Source organism: Cinclus cinclus, chromosome 13 (genome assembly GCF_963662255.1).
Source record: "Cinclus cinclus chromosome 13, bCinCin1.1, whole genome shotgun sequence".
NCBI classification, from domain to species: Eukaryota; Metazoa; Chordata; class Aves; order Passeriformes; family Cinclidae; genus Cinclus; species Cinclus cinclus.
This window is the reverse complement of record NC_085058.1, coordinates 11,573,458-11,587,990: the sequence shown is the minus strand read 5'-3', so window position 1 is coordinate 11,587,990 and position 14,533 is coordinate 11,573,458. Positions and strand designations below refer to the sequence as shown.

General features: G+C 37.4%; 1 protein-coding gene across 1 annotated transcript; it reads right to left on the bottom strand.

Annotated features, from left to right (window-relative positions):
* Positions 1-389: 389 nt before the first annotated feature.
* On the bottom strand, positions 390-14,293 carry DTWD1 (DTW domain containing 1). The gene is given in 7 exon segments (XM_062501706.1): positions 390-579; positions 5,944-6,030; positions 6,263-6,488; positions 10,150-10,423; positions 11,256-11,399; positions 12,338-12,616; positions 14,279-14,293. Coding segments are annotated over 7 exon segments (1,215 nt in total).
* Positions 14,294-14,533: the final 240 nt, after the last annotated feature.

Below are 14,533 nucleotides of genomic sequence, written 5' to 3'. Positions count from 1 at the left end.
GTGCTACAGTGGATTGGGTGTAAATGGAGTGCTTCTTCTATGCAGAGCCATGGAACTGAGGAGCAGATCAGAACAGATACTGGAGGTTTGGCCTGTAAGTGAGCAATGTTGAAATAATCTATGTGGTATAACATAATGCACGTCATCCTCAGATCCCACACGTGCTCTATTCAGTGACCTCACCACGGCCTTGCGTAACACTGCCTCTTAAGTCTTAGGAGTATTTATTTTTATGATATCTTGCATAGAGAATGCATGAAATTTTTTTAATAGTTTTCATTAGCACATGGAACTGCCAAGATTGGATTCTAGGTTTAAACACCAACAGATGGATTTAATTTTTTCATTCAGATGAAACAACAAACTGTCATCATTTATTGTATGCTTGATTAATGTGCTTTGGTGTTGTCTTGATAACTTGAAGCAGTGGCTTTTCCTTTCATAATAACACATTTCTTAATATATTTCCTTTTTGTCTGAGATACAGGCTTGGCTCTGGTCACTGGTGCAAATGACACAGTAAACTCAGCAGCACAGGAAGATCCCAATTCTGTTATCAGTAGCATGACAACACTGAAACTCCGGAAAACAAAACAAGGTACTGAAAGACAGTGACAGAGTTTAGTACAGGGTTCGTTATTCTATATTAATTTCTTACAAGAAAAGTGCCAACATAGAAATATAAACAAGAAATGTTTTTTCTAAATCAGTGCCTCAAAGATGACTATACATAGGCACATGTTTAGCTGAAAATGACCACTGCCTATACAGAGAGGGAAGAACTTTGCAGAGACCTAGAAAACCAAATCCTGGCCATTGCCATCAGACTATCCATATGTTGGAATAACTTAAGTATTCCATGTTACCTTGATTTCTTGAATCTACTGTGCTAATTTTCATGGGCTTCAAAAAATTCAAGCTTTTATTTATTTTTTTGTTTGTTTGTTTCTTACTCAATTCTTTTTTTCAATGAATTCTTTTAAAATTAGCAAAATCAGCTCAGCCATGCCTACCTTAGAGAGCATTCTGCATTCAAGGGTTTGATACTATTATTTTGTTGGTAAATTCCCTGGCAGCTGCTTCAGGCATGGATTTTAAATCAGTTTCCCGGAAAAAGTAAGCCATATTCATAGAAAAGAGGAAGCTTTTGGTGGTGTAAAGGTTTGTGTGTTATATTTTTTTGCCAACACAGTCATGATAGAATAGAATGCAAGCACTTTTGTATTCTTAACCAACACAGGTATGCGGATCAAAGGCAATATTGTAACCACACTCAGACACTGTGAGGTTAAAAGAGGAAGTAACGGGATCCAGCTGCTTCAGGTAGACTGAGGTGCCTTACACTTCTGACAATTGAAGCTGTATCAAGTTGCTTCCTTGTCTGCTGTAAATGTGAAAAAAGAAAAATACTGTGGCATTGATTCTGCCCAAAGGAAAACTTGCAAACAGAAAAACTATTCTGCATGTTTCAGTGGCACAGATTCAATCATTAGAAAATGCAGTTTCAGGTCAGCTGAAATTCATGCTGCATTTGGCAAACAACTTAGTCATGGAACTAAAACCTCAAAAATAATTTTTAAGAGAAATAAAGCATTATGAAGTTCTTGAAGTACAGAATTTTTATTTAAAATTAGGAAATGAAATGAAGGCTCTTTCAGCTTGAGCAAACTTCTGCTGGAACCTGAAGTATTATTGTTCTTCTGTAGACTACACAAAAGGATGCTTTTTTAAATTTAAAGGAGTTTGATTCTCTTCAGTTCTTTAGTATCCATCTCCAAAGCAAGTAATTACATAAATTGCACTAAAGCTTTTAGATTTCATGCCAGTTAAACTGGCTTATGGGCCCAGCTTCATAGATAGACACTTTTATTCAGACACAGAAATTTCTTTCACAGGTAAGAGAAGCAAAGTGCACAGGATCAGAGAAGGAGCAGGACTCAGTCTGGGGTATGTTGGTGGAGCACATTCTCTTCTGCTCACTCTCCTGTGGTATGTTTCTAAACATCCTATTGCAACACCAGTGGTCTGAGAAGTCAGCAGTAAAATCATGTGGCAACCGCACCAGTATTGCTAAAGTTAGACAAAAATTTCCACTTTCCATGAGGTGAAAATACAGTCTGCTGTCTGTTTTGCATTAGAGAACTCACTCCCACCTCTTACTTTGGAACTTCAGAATTATTTGAATTTATTTCTGGCAGACAGGGGTGAAGAAATCACACCACTATGCGTGGTTTTACTTTAATGTGATATGCTACTTTCAAAATTTGATAGCATCTCATTTCTCTTCTGAATCTGTAAAATGCCAGCTATGTGTTACCTTTCCCAACAAGAGAACAGAAACAACATGGTAGATTTTTCATATAAAAACTTCCTTTAAATGTTGGTTTCACCAGTCACAGTTGACATTCTTAATGACAGCATTAGAATTTTACTAAAGTGGTGTCCCTCAAGACAAAGAATAACATAATAATAGTTTAGGAACTGTGTTGAGTCCTTCAGTACCTTAGTAGGTGACCTCATATTCTGGTATCAGTAGATCAGGAGTTTAACTGCCACATATTCTGGTCTTAGTGGGAAAGCTTTCCTGTTGTAATTGTGTTGCAATCACCATCAACTTTTGTGTCCCAGAATTCTCTGAGAGACAAATTAATGGCACCTGGGAGTGTATTAACTGCGTTATAGTAAATTGTGGGAAATTAATAGGAAATTTCCCTCTCCCCCTTCTTTTGGCAGTTTTGAAGGTAGGAGTAGGTAGGATGGATTTTCACATCACATTATGTTTTATACAAGTACGCTATAACCATCATTTCTGTAGACTGATTTCTAAAGCATTCAGGCAAAGTACTGAAACACAGCGTGAGGGAAAGATAAGAACAGATCCTTGTATTACTCTGCAGCTGGGCCTGAAGAAGACTATGTGGAAAACCACATGGACTTAAAAATTGCAAGAAGCAGTAGCAAAGGAATTAAATCAGGTAAGATTACAAGTGCTTTGGGAGGTTGTGCTGTAGATTCCAAGTTGGCATCTCTTTTCAATCTCAATGTATCTTTACCCCATGCACTGACATGACCCTTTATTCAACCTCGGCTTGGATGACATTTCTGCTACCTTCCAGGAAAGGAATTGTTTTTTGTAGCAGCTCCCTCTCTTATTCATTTTGAGAAAAGGATTAAATACTCCCTCTGACCAAGCTTACAGGCATGCTAAACTGAAGCCACTTCATGCTCCTGGCCAAACAAAGAACAAAAATACCCACAATAAGCAAAAGCAGATGGCTTCAGTGGCAGGAAATGAATGAGGCAGACTGCAGGTAAAATGGTTCTCTGAACACATCGTGGAGGTTTGCACTGACAGGTTCTTTGTTATCTGGGGCCTCCCCACAGGAGGCCAGATGTCTTCTGTTGTGAGAGGAGATAGAGATGCTCTTCCTTTTCCTCCCCCTTTAACTTATGGCTGTTTAAGTTACTGCTAATGGAAGCAGAAGCCTGCTTTTCCCTCTTGGTCTCTGATGTTTTTGGAAACAGAAGAGATAGTGAAGGGGTATTCTGATATGAAAGAAAAGGCCCAGAACTGGCCTTTACCTCCCCATGACCCTCAATTCAAAGAACAGGGAGGTCAGTGCTGCTAATTGCACTTGAAAGGATTAACCACTTGATTGCTTTCAATTAGTGGAACAAAATTTTTCTTTAGTCTCAAAGCTGGGGAAATATATCAGTTGTACTGAGATGCTTTCATTGTGAGATGGATGACTTGGTTTGGCTTCTTATACCAACATCAAAATTAAATAGAGGATGTAAATAGTTTTTTTTTATATGAGAGAAAGGGCAACTACATCTGCTGCTCAGACAGGACAGATTTGCAGCAGAAGTGACAAAAACCTCCTTCCTGCCTCCATAAAGGTTATCAAAGGAACAGCAAAAGACCATAACGAATTACAGATATTAGGTGTGCCTCTGTCCCTTGGTATAACAAATGACTCTTGCATTACACTGAGGTTGCACTGGAAGAAAAAGAATCTGAACCCAATTCCTGGACACAGTGTGCCAGATTTAAAATCCTTTCTGTACATTAATTTAATCTGAGAGTTAAAACTAATTTTCTTTTGGAAAAGGTTCTTAATTCCCATTGTTCAAATAAAGTGAGGTACACAAAACTTAAATTTGGAAACAATTTTTCACCTTATGAAACTATTTTCCAAAAGTAACAAAGAACAGCTTATACAAGCTTTTATCTGACCTCTGCTTCTTAAATAAAAAACATGTTTTCAGGGAAATGTGTCTTGGAAGTAACTGCCCCTCTCCCCCCAGATTTTTCTCTCTGGTTCTTGTAAAACATTAGGTCAGTGGGTTAATTTTATTTTTGTTTGCTTAAAGTGGGTGAAAGTTTCCTTCTCAAGCTATTATACTTGTGTCATAAAAAAAAAAAAATTACAACAATCTTTGTTTAAGAAATACAAGAACAGATGGAAATGTCAAAAGACTATCAAAAATCATACCAAAGAAAATAACATTAATAATTTTAAAAAGCCAAAATAACCTCTCAAAATAGCAATAAGAACCAAATGAGTAGGCAGTGTTGTTTCAATAGCACTGAGACAAGACTGTGTTTTTTCTCATTGCTTGGCACATTAACTCAATATGCAGGTAGATATAAAAATTATCTTTCTCACTCTGACTTCAAGCCTGTGTTTCCTGTGGTGCTGTTGTAGTTCATGCATATTTCATGTGCACTCTCATAACATAACCAGCATTTTGTTCTGCAAATGTGGATATGCTTTTGTTGTCCACTGAAATGAATTTTTATATGCACTTGTGCAGAGAAGCATAAAAATATGAACTATGTATTTGTGCCTTATGTTTGAAGCAATATTAAGATTTCAGTATCTCAAAGCATTAAAAACACAGTACAGACCAGCTGTTTGAGCCTGTATGGATTGCTGTGCAAGCATAAAAATATTTTCTTGAAGTATTTTCCAAGACACTATTTCTATACACACTTCTTTAGTTCACCAGGGTGTGTGAGTGCCCTCCTAGAGAGTGTGCTACAAGTGATAACAAACACTTGGATATTTATTAAAAAAATTATTGTAATTTTTCAGTTTGTCACTTTGATAAGATATATTTTAAGTAACACATTTCTGAGAATATTCAGAAATATTTATCCATCTTATATAGTATCTCTAATGAGATATTTTTTCTACCTTAGGAATATAATTTTTATCAATACATGATATAAAATAGATTCATATAACTCTACTTTAAAGTTGTAGCTCAGGTCTATTACCTCTGCCAGCACTGGCTGTCCTGGTATAGCTTGGCAAAACTACATTCACATGTGATGACTCTGACAGCAGCACTATACCTATGTCAAAATTCCCATCAGCACTAAGTCTTACTTACACTGTTCTAATGTGCTCCATTACTGCAAAAGGAAAAACAGCAGATTCACAGGCTGCTTAATTTAAGGAAGCCTTGTCAGAAACGTTGTGGTCAGAACCACCATCTTTTATTTTTGGTGCCTACAACATGCCATAGTGACATTTGTTTGGTTCATGCTCCCCCAGATAATGATATTATATAACAGTAATAAACACTTAACTAAATTTGTTTGAAGAAGTCTAAAATTACCCAAGGAGTGGAGAATAATCCTAACATAACAGTACATGAATGGTACTACAGAAATCATACACTGTATAACAGTGTTTAAAGAGACCACTTTTTTATTACTGGAAGAATTTTCCAGAATTAATCTTGAAAGTACATCATTCATATTTAATTAATGTGCTCTTTCATTCTGTATTGCTGCCACTCTCCCCAGCTGCTCGTTTCAGTAAGCCTCTGACGCCATGAAGGTGAAATCAGTATTGCTGTGCAAACCACAAAGAAAACATCTGACATAAGTATTAGTAACAATGAAAAGCCAGCATGCTACTTCCTTCTTACAGTTAAAAGAGACCACTCCTTATGGCAAGAGGGGTCAAGTCTTTCACTCCCATCTCTGGAAATGTCATCACAGTGAGCACATCAGGCCTGTCGGCTGAAGTACAGCAGTATTTAGCAAAATGTCAGTGTTCTCAAATAAGTAACTCTCATCAGACTGCTTAACTGAGCACTTCTACAACCTCAAGTGTGCAGGATGAGGTCTGCAGCTCCCTTTTGGCATTATTTAGAGTACAATCTATTTAAAAAAAAAAGTCCCAGTTATGTTTCTGCAGTTTATTATTACAAAAAAAGTAGTTTCATACACCAACAGACAGTTTACTCTTTTCCTGCACAACACTTGGCATCTTTAATCAATGTATACATAAATGAAAAGAAAAAAAGCAGATTATCATATTGTCCTTTGTAACTCTCTTTCAAAATCTCCTGATGATAGTCCACAAGGAAATAATAAATAGCTTCTATTGTGGAAAGGTACGTATCTGGTTTTCCCTTCTGATGACGCCAAAAGCAAGTTTTCCTTGTCTTCAACTCAATTTGCAGTAACCCTGTCAAGGAAAAAAGATGACCTAGATTAGACAATGTGGATTGGTGGCCAGAATGTAAAAGAAGACTTTGGTTTTGTTATTACAGGTTATCCTTCCACACAGCCCTCAGTTAACTGCAGTCACTTCACATGGCAAGAGTGAAACCCACACCTACCAAGACTCATCAATATTCATAAAATTACTATTTCATCTTTTGCAAAGTTAATACTTTCCAAGTGTAGAACAGCAGCCCTCAGACTGTTAGTGTTGCTGACGTGAGGACTATATGCAAGAGCCAGAAACTTTTCTTTTATGCTTTTTAAGTAACTGAAATATCACTGAAATTACTCAGGAGTAAGTATGACAGCATGTGATAATTAACTTTATTAGATACTAAAAACATTCCCACGTAAGATGAAAGAGGGAATTTGGTGCTGGTATGGCATAAGAAAATCTTTAATCTATTTACAATCTCTTTAACTATTCTATTATTCAGATTAATTTTAAACATGTATCTTGGTTTTTATTGTTTCCTAAAATGCACAAACTATTCAAAACTGAAACCACCTTAATGTGTTACCACTTTGTAAACAGGATGGGCAGTTGGATCATGAACAACAGGGTACACACTTGTCAACAATATCAGAAGCAGATTGTAAAGTTATCTTTTTCTATCACAATCTGATTCTCTGTCTGATGGAACAGTTTATTACAGGTAACAGCACAAAAACCAATACGGTCTAAAAATTGCTTGGAAATTATAGACAGGGAAGTTTCAGTAAGGTCCAAATTCAAGCTAGAGCCCAGAACTTGTAATTCTACACTTTTAACCTACCAACTATGTTTAATTCTTCTCAGTGTAATTGCAGTTTGCTTTGCAGTTAGCAATGTATGGTATCCTGCACTGTAGAAGAAATCTCAATTACAATTACAGCATTTAAAAAAAAAAAAAAACCTGAACAGAGAGTCTGTCCCTGAATTTAAATGTTATTACTGGCATTTCAGAACCAAAACCTCAAAATAGCACAGTCTAATTATTACCTCTAATAATCCTACATATGTGAAATTTAAAATAGCAGTAGGCAACTGCATTAAGCTTGTTGCCCTCAAGAGTTTTCCACTCTTGAATTCTCAGCCCTAACCAAAGTGAAAACTTCCATCAAATCCAGCAAGGATTCCACCCTAAAAAGGCTTCCACCCTAAAAGCAGTAAAGTAAATTTCAGGGATGATTCCTCCAACATAAACTTCCACACACTTGTGGTTTGAATACGAATAAAAGTTCACTGAAGGCAAGACCACAGACACTACTGAGCTTACCACAAGTGCAGAATCAGTGACTTTCAAACAAGAGATTTTGGGACCTTTCATAAAAAAAACCCCAAACCCAGAGGGGGTTAAGGATAAAAGTTTACTGAGCATGTTTCATCTGAACTGTATCTGTATAGAGCCGAAGGCAATGTTTGCTTACAAACATGCACTGTTCATATTAAACCCTGCAATACTAATGTATAAAGCTAATAAAAATATTTGGCTAATACAAAGCAGTTCAAATTTACAGGGAAAAAACCCAAAGCAATCAGTTTCTTTAACCATCATGGTGATATTGCCAATAAGCACCATCACTCACATGATAAAGTCATCATTAAGATTAGATTCAACTATTTGTTTTCTGATCTAGGGATCACTTTTAATGAAATAATCTATCCTAGACATTACCAACACTCACGTATTTCTTGTCTTTAACTGATTTAGTTTTGTTTTCTAAAGATATATTAAGCATATTTTCCAAGATATAGAAGTATTTTTTGTCCCAGTTATCTCAGTTTATTTTAAGACTGATGTACTCATTTGCTTTCTCTTGCAGCACAATTTACTAGATTTACTGTCTATATAAATACAGGCTTACAACACACAAGGTTTTTCTTTACATTTTCTTGGCTTCATTAATGTTTTTGTTCAGTATTTCTTGTAACTTAATCTTGGTAAGTATGGCAATTACTTTTTATTTGGAATTACGAACACTCCTTTTTGAACTTAGCATATGATTAATTATTTTGTTGGATGATGACTTCATTTGCAATTGAAATAAAAAATTAAAATAAATTAATATTATTTTTAATATAATTAAAATAAAATCAAATCTATTTTTCATGTATGTACAACATAAAAATGTCATCAGTTTATGCCTAAGGAAACGCTGCCCCATTCATCTTGGAAGTGAAAACTGCAATCTCTAAAAGGGGTATTAATGCTATTTATGTTCTTTATGATAACTACTAAGGAAAGCAATGCATCCACGGGCTGTGTGCACTGTTACACCCAGTGTGTGCATGGGTAAAATTCTCCTGTACTAGAAACTGACTTGCATGACACTATGAAAGCTCACAGCAATCCTGAAAGGTGCTCAGGAACCCAGGGGGCTGTGAAACAGCTGGAACTGAGATGTTCTAGAAAGGAGAGAGTAGTCCACCAAACCAGCACTGTCATGGGGAAACTGGAAAACATTCAAGAGCTCCAATGTAACACCAATTAAGACTTTTTGACTAATATATGCCTAGGCTTCCATGGAAATTTTCAGTTCCCCTGGCTGCCTGTTACTTCCCTTGAATTCATCCTCTTAAAATAAGTTTCAAATGCCTTACATTCAATTGCAACATGCAATTCCTGTAACCTTTACAGTAATATTTCAATGTCGCTGATAGAGTATGTTTTGTGTTAAACTAAATACTTGTAACAGGATTTTAATTAGCCAATACATCATGCTAACAGCAAGGCACCATTCATCTTTTGTGTAAGAAAGTTTGTGAAATTCCTTGTAGGATTGAGGGCAAAGCAGTGTTAGCATACATGCACATGTATGTATGTGTGCATATATACACACATATAGCATATAAACTGGACACCTGCCTCCCAGCTAAGTGCACTTCTTGCACTAATGAAAGTATTTTCAAACTCCTATTTATCTCAAAGAAAATGGAATGCTATTGCTAAATTGTTTTGTCTTTTGTGGTTTTAATTAGAATTCTTAAATGTAAACTTCTTGTAAAGAACCTAAGACAAAAACCTTTTGCAGAATTACCAGTTTCTGCTTTCAGAGCTGGAAGGGTGTGGGAGTGCAAGCAGCCATTCCTTTTGTGTCTGGAGTAGTGAGATCATGGAAATGTTCATTAACAACTTCAGGAGAAAGAGAACCCAAGCCATGACAAACCTGTGCTGAACCTCCTAAAATCCCTCTTTTTCCTCCTCGGGCCTGTCTGCCATACATGTACAGAAATGGTCCTGTGGGTCTCTGGAAACCAGGCAGCCACCTGCAAAGGAAATCTTCCTGGTTTCCTTCAGAGGCCATTCAAACTACTGTTCTACTGTCTAACATGACAGCTTCCATTCTCCGAGACTGAGGAAATTTGCTCCAATGGAGAAGTGAAACAAATAAATGTGAATGCTTTCTTAGTACTAGTACTATGTTTTTGCAAAATAAATTATATGACATGAAAAGTAATGGAGTCTCTGGCTCAGGAAGTATTCCACAGCCTTGGAACAGGGTGCTGAATACTTCATATGCACTCAGATATGGGGTGCAAGCTTGCACCTCATATAAGCTTGCATGTGCTCAGGTCTGTTATAGACATATGTCCCTTAATTATTTCTGAAGCAGTAAAATCTCAGCTTGTACTTTTTTACCTTGAAGTCGTTCATCAGTTATTATCTTGTTAGTTTGATTCCAGGTACTGTCAATAAATATTATTTTCTTCAGTCTAGTGCCTTCATTCCTGCTGCTTGAAATGCACTCATTTGGATTTTTTTCTTCTTCAGGTTCTATTTTTGCTTGTTTAAGAAGTGGCTCCCTGGAACAGTCATCATCACTAGCACAGACATCCTTCTTGGTGTACTTTTGGAGATGGAAGGCAATATCTTTTACTGAAACTGAATTGGGGCCAGGAAATACAAGTGCTATCTGAATGAAGAAAACAAAGAGATCAGAGTGTCAATAAAATCTAATAAAACAACAGGAACTGTTATATTTAAAGAACATAAGTTTTCTACCCTGTCTATAAACATTTAAGTTTGGACAAGATGAAATAGTGTATCTTAAAAATATTCTATTGTCTCATATAGTGTTAAATCCATGTTAAAAACATGATAATGAACTGAAATCCTTAACAGAGATTTTTAATTTACTTCCATTGCTCTACTACCAACTCTAACACTTCTGTATAAAAAGATTGTTCAGCCAGGACAATGGTGTCAGCACTGAGGACGTTCAGATGTCACTTGTCCCTGCAGTATATGGGGCAGGAGGGCCAAAAGTAATAGCTTACATTTAAACAAACATATACATCCAAGTTCATTGCTTACTTTTTTGTGCTCTATGCTATGATAGATAAGAGCTGCATTTTAGTTGTTTTCCTGTGTAATAGTGAATGTTAAAAATTTAAGGAGGTTTAAATACTGCAGCTGCTAAAAATGAGCACAACAGTAAACTGCTGTTTAATTTGTTCCAAGTTATAGGCAAAGTATTTCTTCAGGTACACAGTAAATCCAATTCTCCACAATGTAAGGTGATGAACATAGAAAATTCAAGGTGGTTAAATAGTGCTGCAGTCTCTCTCATCTTTGGAGAAAAGGGTTCAGTCCGCAACTCTTGTGTTTGCAGAGCTAAGCTTTGAGAGAGCACAGGATGGACTGCACTAATGGAACAGTGGCTTCCTCCCAGCAGGGCACTACCACTGCAGGAGGAAGCTGCATCTCCACAGCATAAAGCTGCCTGTCTCTAGAGAATCTCTTACTTCGTGTCTCTTCTCTTCATATGCTGGAATGCAAGGGTATTTATAAATTGTAACATCATCAGGTGCCAGGAGCTTAGCCTGCACAGCAGTGCTTTTGCCATCGGTTTCATTTGGGTGTTTAATAATGTCAATCTTCAAAGGTAGCTAGAGTAAAAGAAAAAAAAAAAAGCAGTATTTATCATCACATCTATGAACATCTGTACAAAAAGTTACTCAAAATTCTGGAGAAATTCCTATGGGTGTGTAATTAAAACATATCTGATAATTTTTGAAAGGTTTAGAACTAAACTAGATACAAATCAGAAGCACCTTTTATATTCAATTTTGCAAATACCTAAGGAAGCAATGATGCACTTTGGAATGCTGCCAGCAGTAGTGTGGTAAAACCTCCAGAAACAGAATCAATAAGGTAAGCTGGATGTAGTCTTAATTTGAGCAATGTAATGGTTCCAAATAGGAATACTTATCTCTATTAGGTATTCACCCAACTGTGAAAATGGTTATTTCAATGAAAATACACCTAAGTTTATTAGGTCTTCAAAATGCATCTTAGACCCCAACTGATTTTGTGAAATGTCTCAGTCCTCTCTGACAGTTTCCCCAAGTATCTTAGCTGAAAGGCATTGCACTATTTGTATTTCAAGAGTAGTTACCTGAATTGCAGAACCATGACATATAGGAATGTCGTTTAGGTCACATTTTATGTGAAATTCACCCTTGGTTATGGACAACCTTTTTGTTCACAATATAATGTGTTCTGGCCAGAGTTATTAAAAACTAAACTTTCAACAACTAAGGGAAAACACAGTTGCATGAGAAGCTGAGTGACTTCAGCCTATACTCTCATCTAGAAGATACATAAATGTTTATGTGGGGATTGGAACATTTTCAGTGTTTGTACATGTAATTCCTCAAGTAAGAACAGTAATTTTATCTAGCTGTAGTTTATTCATACTTATAGCTGTGTTCAAGATGAATGTCTGTAAATGAGTCAGAAAAGAAATGGCTGCAGACAGACTATTGTCTGTCCACAGTAACTAAAACCCAAAAGATATAATTAAAAAACATTAAGAAATATTAACCTTCACAGTTGGAATTTCTGTGGTAGGGACAGTTTCAACAGGAACAAAGCATGTGTAACAATAAAACATCCTTGAACTATTGCATCGGGGGCATTTTGATCTCCCACTCTTTTTTGCCTTTTCCAGTACTTCCTGGGATGCTAACTGTAATTGTTGAAGTGGATTATCTTGAAACGATGATGGAGTCTGCAGCAGGCTTTCCAAACACTCAGTGTTTCTTTTTGCTCCTTGAGTGTTCTCATCATTTAGAAGTGTAGATGAATTTAAAGACATGGTTAGCTGAAACAGAGAAAATGTCGCTAAATAAAAAGCCAATTACTATGAACTAATCTACTGGAAATTATTCTGTATTATCCCATTTAACAAAAACACCTAATCAAAGAGGGTATTGAAAGAATAATAAAATCATCTGATTCAAGAGATTTCAGGAGACCATGAGATAAGTATCTGGTAAGAACCTGAGATCTGCATCCTTAATTCACAGATGCACATTCATTATCCCACTCACTTAACTCCTGCAAAAGTCTGTTATTTCTCTGTTGTTAAGACCTGTGCCTACAAGTTTATGAAAACACTGGTAAGCAGTGTTTACCTAGATGAGCAATCCCATTAGTCTTCAGCATGACTACTGACAAGGAATTATATGCCTACAGGATAGAAATCTGTAAGACAAAAGTTAATTGTGCAAACTTACATCTCCATCCTGAAATTTATTGTGTGTGGGCCAACAAAATAACCTGAATGAAATTCCTCGTGGACAGAACTCTGTGAAATAGAAGAAATTTTCCAGAAAAGCTTGAGGCTGAGAAGAGCTGGAAGAGGGCTTTGGTGCCCCATGTACCAGCTATTAAGTGCTGACCCAGTCTACACTTCTGCAAGTTTGTGTTTATTTATCCATCCACTGATGGATTTTTTTCAGGCTTTCTTCAGGACAGCTGTTGTCTTATCTCTGCAGCTGGCACAGAATTTTCCCCATGTAGTGTGAGCAAGGCATGAGAAACACGACCATGTGCCCACCCCAGGGCACACAGAATCAGTGCTGCTGTAGGTTCTGACTGATCACTTGGGGTGCTCTCATCCTGACAGCAGCCCTCAGCCAGGAGCCTGCACTAGTTATAAACTGCCTTTGGCACTTCGTGCTGCATCACTTGCAATGAAAGAAGTTATTCTCAGTATTTACTTTCACCTAATTTAGGTTTACTTTTCTCATGTCAAAGATAACACTTATGAAACGATGTAGCAAAGCCATGTTTAACAAAAAAAACCCCAGAAAAGTCCTGAAATGTAATCCAAAATCAAGCGTTTAAATAAAATCAAGTGTAGTAAAATTGCAATGTAACAAAACCAAAAAACTCAGCTAAGTTTCCAACGCAAAATTATAATCAATCCCAGAAAAAAAATTATTTTCTGGTAAAATTAAATACTCATGCATGCTATGATGCCTTCCTCTCCCCCTCTGCCAAAGTCTAACTTCTGAAAAGTCAGGGATGTCCACTCAAACACAAAATCTAGTATGTGTATGAATTTTCTAGTGCAATTTGCTTTCAAGTTTCTCTGAGATAAAGCCAGTATACTTTACATTTCAGAGTAACCTGTGCTACTATCAAGTTTCCTCAAGAAGCAGAGGGCGAGAGGCCCTGGAATTGGACACGCATTCCCAGCCTGCAAACTGATTCTTTTCAGTGTAATGTCTTACACTGTGGGGCGCTCAACGGTGACACCCTCGAGCACTTTGTCATGGATACTGACAAGGGATACGCTGTGGCCTCAAAATAATAGCTGTGCCCAGGCTGCAGCACTATACATTCAGTAGGCTGCAGAAAACGAAAGACTAGAATACTAAAACCCAAATCTCATTTCAGACACGCGTTTTAAAGACTAAATAGCTCCATCCGCACCTCATCTCCAAACCCCTGGTAAATCACTGCCGCTGGAGGGTACCCTCCACGCTGCCATTCTAGGACAACAACGTCGGGGGTTGTGTAAAGGTACCATAACCTGTCCCTATGCCGCTGCTCGCTGCTATCGGCCGAGCGAGGCGAGCGCAGGCCGGGCCCGGTCGGGCACAGCTCCCGACCGCTGCCGCCGGCACCGCAACGACCGCGCGGTGCTGCCGCTCGGGCGTGTCGGAACGGCCCCGTCCCGCCGCCGCAGCGGCACCAGGGCCCCGCGGGCCGCAAAGCCGCTTCCTACCGC